Below are 9,910 nucleotides of genomic sequence, written 5' to 3'. Positions count from 1 at the left end.
GAGGTTTCCATTGAGAGTTAGGAGGTGTGAGGTGAGAGTTCGGAGGCAGATGCCGACTGGGTTTATGGTGGGAGGTGGGAGCTCAACAATGGTGGTGGCCTGGAACGGCCAGAAGAACCAGAAGCAAAAAAATTTCACCCAGAAGATGGAAAAAAATGGAGGGAAATGTGGATTATGGGGTGTATGTGTTTTGGATGTGGTTATATGTTTGTAGTTGTATGTAATAAAAATAAGGGTATTTGTGTCAATTTTTATAAGGGCATTTTTGTCCGGATATTATTTACTTGAAAACAAGTTACATGCAGTAAATTTGCAGTTGTATTTATAAACTCCCAACATAAAATGTGTTGCCTAGCCCGATGATATGCACACGTCGTGCTAAGCCCTGCGTAGCCCAGTGACGACCAATGTCGTGAGAGGCACGAATTTTCCAAGGACTTGGATGAGAACTTAATCTATGATGATGATGCCATGGATGAAAACTTTAAGTAGAGGAGGATGGATTTAGGACTATGATATAATTTAATTTATTAAAATTGGGTAGAGGACACGTGAGAGAGATGAAGGACTAAATAGGGACAACACCATTAAAATAGTTCGACTATGGGTACCGACCAAGAGTGCTCCAATAGTGTATAGATCAGTATGGAATTTATTTTTAAGTTCCACACAAATGATTTGAATTGTTCATTAATTTTAAAATAATTTTTCGAGTCGAAAAAATAACCTCAATCAAATAAATGTGCCATAGATGGACTCCTTTATCTAAAATCTCGATTATTCTTTCAGAACTAAGATATTAAAATGTTAGCTACTCAAAAAATTATTTTAAAATTAATAAATGACTCAAATTATTCAGATGAGATTCAAAAGTGGCCCCACACAAGATATTCTCCCAGGTTTGTATTGATTGGGGCATCCAACTCCTCCAAATCCTGATCCTGTGTCCAAATCCTGATCCTCAGAGAGAGAGAGAGAGAAGAAGAGAGAGATGGCTCAGATTGGTGCTTCTTCTCAAATCAGTCCCATGGAAGCTCCTAATTACCGAAGAGGTAATCTTCTCTCTCCACCTCAACATTCATCTTTTGCCCTTCATTCTCATTCCAACACTGCAAACCCTTCTGCCCAAACAGAAGACCAACCCATTTTCGAAAGAAAAAGGTTTATGAAACCAAGACCCAAGTCGAAGAATCTTCGCTTTGTGCGATCTACTCCACTCGTTTTCGAAACCACTAAGGCGTTGTCGATTTTAACGAAATCGGGTAATTACAGCACGTCTCTTTCTGAATTTAATAACGAGTTGCATTCATAAGGCACTCGGCTAGATTTGTATAGCTTCAACATTGCGATTAACTGTACTGTCACGTGAATCGAGTCGGTTTTGGGTTCGCTCTTTTGGGCGGCATCTTTAAACGCGGTTATACACCTGATGAAGTTACCTTCAGCACTTCGTTACATAGACTTGTTATACTAAATAAAGCTGTTGAGGCCGTGGAGTTATTTGAAAAACTAGTCAAAAAGGGTGAAATCAAACCCGATGTGACCACGTATGGATTGTGTATAAACAGGCTTTGCAAAGTGGGAAACACGAGAGCGGCTATTAGTTTTCTGAGGACAGCGGAAGATGGAGGTTTAAACCCTGACTCCAGGAAATATAACATGATCATAGACTGTCTTTGCAAGGATGGGTTGGTCGATGACGCTCTCAACATCATAGTAGGAATGAGTAGCCGAGGTATTCGTGCAGATTTTGTCAATTATACAACTTTGATTGATGGCCTATGCAAACATGGAAAGTGGAAGGAGGCTACAGCCATGCTAAGAGAAATGGTGGATAGTGATATTTCACCAAATGCTCATACAATAATATAATTAAAGATAAGTGCATGGTTTATCTAGATATACCTAAGTGGCTTAATTGTCTTTATTTAAATTTTTTTTTGTATTTGTTAATTTTGTGTTAAATTTTTATGACTTAACGATTCGTTTCGACGCGAGGAATCGGAAAAGTAAAAATTAAAATTTTTTTTTTATCGAAACTCATAATTTTTTTAAAAAGACAAAAATAATATAATTAAAAGATCAATCCCTTGAGCTCCTCTCCCTTTTTGGGCTTCTTTTCGTTTTGTCCTTATTCAACTTTTTTCGCGTTTGTCGTTTTACGACAAGTATTTTACGATTTTTGATTCGCTCCAATCAAAAAAGTAAAAAATTATGACTTTTACCTAAATATTTTTGAAAACATCTAAGATAAAGCCCAAAAAGCCGGTTGTTGGGATTTATCTTGAATATTATAAAAAAATATTAGGGTAAAAGTAAAAAAAAATTACTTTTTCGATTCTCTCATCGAGACAAACTAACAGGGATAAAAAGTTTGTCGCAAAACAAACAAATACAAAAAAATTTGAATAGAGAAAAAAAAAAAAAAGTCACTTGACTTTTTAAAGCTTTTTAGCCTCTAATTGCTTCATTTTTATTCAAATTTTTTTTTTGAGTTTTAATCATAAAATTTACTTTTCTGAATCCTCTTATTGAGACAAATCAAAGCAGGGGAGGAAAAAAGAAAAGAAAAGGGGGAAAAAAGAGAGATGAAAACGGGTCGGGTCGGGCGGGTTTGGGTTGACCTATATCCGACCCAACCCGTTTCAACCCGTTTATCTTTTGACCCGCTCATATTTGACCCGCTCATATTTGACCCACGGCCCGTTTCAACCCGCCTAAATCCGCCCGTTTGCCACCTCTAGTTTCTCACAATAATAGAAACTTCCCCTCGAGGTTTTGGATTGCATTGTCGTCCCTTTCATCTTGGTTGGCTAGCATCAGTTAACAGAGCACGTCACGTGAATGCACAATTTTGCATGCACCTTCATTGACCTCCCTCCCATATGGTTTCTAACAATAACAGAACCTCCTTTGTGGTCTCTAAAGTATGGAAACATATTTATTTCTTCTCTATTTTCTCGCCGATTGCTACTTCTACGTTATGCTTTGGTTCTTGCGCTAAAATGAAAGGTTATTGAAGTTAATGCAATATTTATTTAGTCTAGATTTGACAATAATTGAGCTATATATCCGAAAAAAGTAAATATATTGCTATTGAAGTATCGTACAAGTATTTGACAATAATTGAGGTGTAGCTTTTTTCGGAATTTGTAAGTTGATCCTCCAATATTGATTCTCTATTTTTGCCTAAATCTTATATAATTATCAGTTTATTAAGATTTCTGGTTTGTTGAAGCTGTGAAAATCTACTTCAAGTCAAATTTCAAAGGTATTGGTTACCTCATCAAATTACTATTGACTGAGTATATGATTTTATTGCTACATATTCTACTTGCAATTTGAATTGCTTGGAATTGAAACCATAGGCATGAATCAACAGACCAAAGTACCAAACCATTTGACCTAGGTTTTCATTTTTCAAATTAGGAACCAACCTGCAATTAAAAAAAATAAAACTAAATTGACCAACTTGGATTAGTTTGAACTTAATTCACTATTCGACGGTTTTTCTGCTCAGCATTTGATACGTGAAAATATTTTCGAGAAAGTTGTAGCGAAATAAGGTAAAGGTAAATGCCCTCCACATTATGGTTGTTGTTGGTCACATAACCTCTAAGTTCTTGTAGTGACAACGTTGAAATTTTTGTCAAATTATAAGCATTAAAGGAAAATGAAATTTTGTGTAAGAATAAAAATGAAACTTGAGGCATTTATAGGGACCATAAAAGTACATACGTCTATCAGGAATTAAGTCCACATCGATGAAAACGATTAGACCTATATATGCAAGAAATTTGTCACCATTAAATAGTACTCTGACCTTTTTTTTCAATTTTCAATAGATAACTGGAGAACATGAAATACGTTAATTTATGTCAAAATATTAGCAATAGTCCTAATTATGCCCCCAAGAAGTGATGATTTTTTATTCTCGAATGTGATTGGACATGGGTAAGACGGCGGGGATGAGAATGCGCCATCACATATTGAGGCCGAGCGAATTATGTAATTTCCTGCAGAATATATGTTTATGTAATCACGGAAAGCCAAGGCTCTTCTTGCAAAAGGACAATAGTCAGCCACCACCTTCTCATATTCCGCAAAACAAGAATCGAGACGTTTCTTGAGCTCAACATCTTTGGTTTGCCCCTTTAATATATTGATCTTGGTTTGGGTTGCCATGGAGTTTACGAGCGTTAGGTCAATCGCAATGCCTCCAAGTTCGGTAAGATTTGCTGTGGCAGATCGACCATCAGACAGCAAAGCAGCCCGACAGAAAGAAGGATTACTAGTTTTTGCACATACACCATCGACTAGACCTACTGTTAGTACCCCTGAGGTACTCAAACAGAATACAAGTAACAAGAAGAAAAGACGAAGAGCAAAGGCCATGATCTTTTTCTCAATCGGTTCTTAAAAGTAAAAGTAGTACTTACTCTCTTGCTTGCTCTCTTTCTTTCTATCATTTAGATGCAACAAAGGCACTCTCTTATATACATGGGCCAGGGCACCCATACAAGACTTAAACTTTAATTTACTACTATAAAAACAAGAAGATGGTAAATGAGGAATATTGTGGAAATCATGCACGGAGCCAGGATAAATACGGATTAATTGTACTCCTATATATATATATATATATATATATATATATATATATATATATATATATATATATCTTTTTGGATGTTAAATGTTTTTTCATGTTTTTGGAAGTAGAACTCAACTCAAAATGGAAAATAAGATATTCTCCAAATCCTCAATCCAATGTTTTGGTAACAATCATAAATTTTAACTAGACTGGATGAAAGACTTAACTTTATTACTAAAAAAACAAGGTAAATGAGGATTGTGGAAATCATGGAGCCAGGGGACCAATTAATATAGTCATATTATTGTTAGTTTACTTCTACTGGGACGGTGGGATCCTCCCTTCATCTTGTACTTTATAGACTTTTATTTATTTTGTGTGAAATAAGAATAAATGTGGGGTGCCACTATCATCCCCGTAACGTATAAACGCGGAAAGGGGAAAAAAAAAAAAAATCACTGAACAATCAATTGAGGTGTTTTCGCAACTTGATTTGTGTCCATAATATTGCACGTAAACCTAGTGGTCCTAACATGTAATCACCTTACTTAAAACACCTCAGTTGGAGCTTGGTATGCTTTTTTTTCTTTCTTTCTTTCGATAACTCACGTGTCTAGGCCAGCATACACGTATCTCATCTAATCCTGGGTCACCAATCCCACCACCCACTTGCAGGGGTCCCAATTAAAACTAGAGTAAAGCTCTGTATGGAGCTTGGTATGGTTCTTGCATAACATGAGATAGATGTATGTGTTTTGATCTCATATCTCCCACATTCTTAAGAGTATGAATCTTCAAATCACATGATTTTTTTTTTTGTTAGATTTATGATGTGATCTTCAACATCTGGGAAAACACCATTAATTTCTAGTCCTTTTCTTATTCATTCTTCTGTATTATGGCAAAATATGTACACTTCAGGAGTAACTTATAAGTAAACCTCAGAGTAATCTTGTGCACTTGCTTTACATTCAATCGATATTTCGATCACTTGCAGTCGTTTGGAAGTTGCTTCAGTGTTGTTAGTATGAAGTGTCATGAAAACTAGTCCCTCCGTCCCATAAAGTATATTGCTTATAAAAAATATTACGGATTAAAAGATATGGTTAATTTTTTCATGGGGCTGGAATAGTGAAAGTGCCAAATTTTATTGGACGGAGGGAGTATTTTTCATAATTTTGCTCTGTAATAATAGATTGAACAGTAGATAGAGATTTTTCCGTGGAAGTTACTTACTAATTCAGTGCTTCCGTCTGTTTCCTTAATTGTTTTCAATTTGCATTTTCCATTCTCATTTTTTTTTTCTCTCTTTTTGGAAGTAATAATATTTTTCATGTTTTTGGAAGTACTAGCACTCAACTCAAAATGGAAAATAAGCTATCCTCCAAATCCTCAATCCAATGTTTTGGTAACAATCATAAATTTTTAACTATTCTGGATGAAAGAACGCACACATGGGGTTGTCAAAACTTTGCTAAAACTAGACGACACCAAACCACTACGCTGCTGCAAAACGACTAAACCTTTTCATTTTTGATATGCACCTTAGCATTGTTATTATTTGTCAGAGTCGTCATCGGCTTCATATAGACCCCAATGGAGTTCAGATTGTATGTGCCAGCAGTTCCATGAAATCCCGCAAATTTATTCTCTTCACCCCGTTTATATTCGAATGCACTATCGATATTTCCAGCGACTCCCCCAAAATAACTAGACTTCTGTACAGCTTGCGATAATCTTGAACACTCACCAGACTAAACTTGGCCGCGTCAATGCCACCATGTTTCTCTGATAAAACCAAGGTTCCATTCTCAACAAATTGGAACTGGGCAGAATTGATATACTCCCCATGTGAAACAAAAATCTGCGCAATTCCATCCCGGCCCCCATCATCCCAAGCCTTCCCACCACTTTTTCCCCCTGCTGGACCAATTTTGATCATGATAGTTAATTTTCTCTCGATCGAATCTTTGTGGTAGAGAATCGAAGAAACGGAACTAGATTACTGAATTCAATTCCAGAGGCTGTGAACCCTTCGTATACAGTCTCATAACCAGTCGGCCAGCTATGTAAGTATTTATAAGTAGCTGATGCAATATACAGAGATCGATGGATTTGCATGCATTGATGTAATTAGACTACATTGTAAGTTTACGAAACATCGGAAATCTGTTCCTATGGTCAATATTACTCATCCCCAAGTGACTTTTGGACTCCTAACAATTCTTGAAAAGGGTGAGAAACATAATGCAATTTACATAGATCCTTCGGGATTTGAGGACCCTGTAGTGTCCCAGGCGTGCTCCGCGGTGCATCGCTTCATCCGGACCGTCTGTCTCGGCAGCTTGTAAAATCAGAACCGTCCAAAAGTGGACGGTGAGATTGAACGCTACACCATCCCGCCTTCTGACCCTTTGACAACTACTCTCTCTTTTTTTTTGAACGGCAGAAAACTTGATGACTGCTCCTTGATAGTCACAAAACAGAAGGTTCCTAGTAGAGAGAATTTATTGATTTTTTGACCATTTAGTTTGGTTCAGAGGATTTTGAAAGGTCAATATAGTCTGGAGAGAAACTTATTCACGGCTTTGCGCGATCTTGGCCGTCTGTTTCTGCTTTAGACGGTCCGGATTTAAATGGAACTTTTCTGGAAAAGAGTTAAACTTTTTCCCAAAAATGTTTTATTAACATCTGGACCCGTCCAAAACACGCCGCCAAAAAAAGGGATTTTCTTGACATTTTCTTCCCGGCGTTTGAGAAAAATCCCAGTAAAAGTAAAATTTTAGTCGCGCGGAGTGAAAAAACCCTCTTGGGGTTTAAAAAGATTCTCTATAGTCAGATGTTTGATTAAAGTACAACAACTACTGTTTAATCTTCCAATTTATCTATTAGAAGCTAGCAATTTCCATCAAGAAGCTACTGCCTTGGAACCTCACAAGAGTTGAGTAAAAAAGAGTAGCTCTGCCTAAACATAATCTTATCTGACTAGCATTTTTGTACTTCCCCCTAGCATTTTTGTATTCAACTGCCTTGACTAGTGCTTTTCGAACTTGTAATCACTCTCACCTGACACCACCAAAATACAAAACAACATTTTGCCTCAATCCTTTACTCAAAGTTTTCATAGCAGTCTGTCAGAAATTGTGAACCATAGAGAACATATATAGGGTGGAAACACTGTCCTTGGACTAAAAAAAATGTACTGCGAAAACTAGAAAGACAACATGGCAACAATCTGCTAGCTGCTGCAACAGCGGGTAGTTATTTAGTAGTCCGGGAGCAAAGCTAAACCTTTTCATTTTTTACGTTCCCCTTTTCCTGAAGAATGTTTACATTGCATAGAGTTGTCATCGGCTTCATGTAGAGCCCAATAGAGTACAGATACACGTTTGAAGTGCCATGAAATCCGCAAAATTTGTTGTGTCTTCCAATTTGAAAGTCAAATGCATTATCGCCTTGTGCGGGGTACCCAAATGGTCCGTAAGTGGCCTTGTTGGTAATGAAGCTGATTGAGGTCACAAATTGGCATCGCACCGCATCGCGGTTGCCACAGTAACCACTTATGCCAGTAATAAGCTCTGATGGATAATTAAGCTCAACCTGCGTTGTAATCATGTGACGCTAGTTACTTGAAACCAAGGTCGTCAAAATTGGGTAACGTTTTTTAAATTGCTTCATGAATCATATCAGATGGTGAATCGTAACATATGTTAAACAGTTATAATTATAACTTAGAACAGTGGTCATACCCAATGTAAGTATAAAAGTTTATGGCACTAATGGAATTAAAACTTTGACGATACAAAATTTCACCTCTTCAACAATAACATTTTCAAATAAAAAGAAAAAAAATCATTTGGGTATGTCGCAAGAATATTCAATTAAATACAAGACAAGTTAAGGGATAATGTATCGATTTTACATGTAAGCACACCGAATCCTGGTAAACAATTATATCATACGCATCCTGTACGATTTATATATGTATAGAGCACGTTTAGAGATGCGTATGGATTTAATTTTATTACTTCAAAACAATCGAATCAATTAGGCATCCTAACAGCAGACACTTAGTAACAAAAGCCACGAAACCACGTTTCTCTAGTAGATAAAAATAAATAAATTCAAGTGCACTCACTGAATTGAACTTTGGGGCACTAGTGCAGCCATATTTGTCTGACAGGACCAAGGTTCCATTCTTAACAAATTGGAACTGGAGAGAATGGATCCTGTCTCCATGTGAAAAAAAAAATCTGCACGATTCCTTCCCGGCCCCTTTCATCCCAAGCCTTCCCACTGCCTGTAGCCCCTGCTGGACCAATTTTGATCATGATAGTTAATTTTCCCTCGATCGAATCTTTGTGGTGGAGAAACGAAGAAAAGGAACTAGATTACTAAATTCAATTTCAGAGGCTGTGAAACCTTTGTATACAGTCTCATAACCAGTGGGCCAGCTATGTAAGTATTTATAACTGATGCAAGAGATCACTTAGTAAGTTTACGAAGCGTCAGAAATCTTTTCCTATGGTCAATATTACTCATCCCCAAGTGACTTCTGGACTACCGAAAACTCTTGAAAAGGGTGACAAACATAATGCAATTTCTCTCCAGACCCTTTGATGACTAGTCTCTCTATTTTAACTTTTTGAACGGCAGAAAACTTTGATGACTGCTCCTTGATAGTAAATAAACCAGAAGGTTCCTAGTAGAGAGAATTTATTGCTTTTTGGACCATTTATTAGTTTGGTTCAGAGGATCTTGAAAGGTCAATATAGTCAGATGTTTAGATACTGTTTAATTCTCCAATTGATCTTTAACAAGCTAGCAATTTCCATCAAGAAGCTACTGCCTGGGACCCTCACAAGAGTTTAGTCAAAAAGAGTAGCTCTAAGCTGAGAGCATCCGCAACGGAGTTTGGTATGTTTGTGTGTTAAAATGTTTGTTAAAAGATGTATTAGGATAAAAATGGGTCCCACAAGTGTGTATTAAACATTGATAACATAGAAGTGTGTTAGAACATTCAAAATAAGTTTGGTAAATTTGTGTGTTAAAATGTTTGATAAAAATAGGTCCCACAAGTGTGTATTAGGAGTAATGGATATTTATATTTTATGGTTGGAGTTTGAATTATAGAAGTGGGACCCACTTATTGTTTGCTAGCATAGTTGTCAAACTTGGCACACATGCTAACACACTATAAGATTTAACACACTCTAGCACACAAACTAACACAAACATTGTGGCACAAAAAATACATTTTTGTTTGCTAAGTCTTAACACACACAATTAAACACACTAGTTAACACACCCATTGTG

The 9,910-nt window shown here is 36.6% G+C and overlaps 2 protein-coding genes across 2 annotated transcripts; both read right to left on the bottom strand.

Moving 5' to 3' along the window:
- Positions 1–3,873: 3,873 nt before the first annotated feature.
- LOC131324070 (uncharacterized) lies at positions 3,874–4,395 on the bottom strand. The gene has a single exon (XM_058355893.1). The coding sequence runs from the start codon at positions 4,393–4,395 to the stop codon at positions 3,874–3,876; it is 522 nt and encodes a 173-aa protein (XP_058211876.1).
- Positions 4,396–7,615: 3,220 nt separating this feature from the next.
- Positions 7,616–9,048, bottom strand: LOC131322770 (inactive protein RESTRICTED TEV MOVEMENT 1-like). The gene is made up of 2 exons (XM_058354228.1): positions 8,733–9,048; positions 7,616–8,194 (listed from the first exon to the last, which is right to left on the bottom strand). The coding sequence occupies exons 1-2, from the start codon at positions 8,874–8,876 to the stop codon at positions 7,880–7,882; spliced, it is 459 nt and encodes a 152-aa protein (XP_058210211.1). The 5' UTR covers positions 8,877–9,048; the 3' UTR covers positions 7,616–7,879.
- Between the last annotated feature and the right edge of the window lie 862 nt (positions 9,049–9,910).

This window comes from Rhododendron vialii, chromosome 4a (genome assembly GCF_030253575.1).
Source record: "Rhododendron vialii isolate Sample 1 chromosome 4a, ASM3025357v1".
Taxonomy (NCBI): domain Eukaryota; kingdom Viridiplantae; phylum Streptophyta; class Magnoliopsida; order Ericales; family Ericaceae; genus Rhododendron; species Rhododendron vialii.
This window is presented reverse-complemented; position numbering and strand designations above follow the sequence as displayed.

What these genes read in the sequence shown, in the direction of transcription:
- LOC131322770 (XM_058354228.1), bottom strand. Translation starts at nt 8,876, where the DNA reads ATGAAAGGGGCCGGGAAGGAATCGTGCAGATTTTTTTTTTCACATGGA. An exon ending in GTGCCCCAAAGTTCAATTCA is followed by an intron (nt 8,195 to 8,732) that starts GTGAGTGCACTT and finishes ATTACAACGCAG; the next exon opens with GTTGAGCTTAATTATCCATC.
- LOC131324070 (XM_058355893.1), bottom strand. Translation starts at nt 4,395, where the DNA reads ATGGCCTTTGCTCTTCGTCTTTTCTTCTTGTTACTTGTATTCTGTTTG.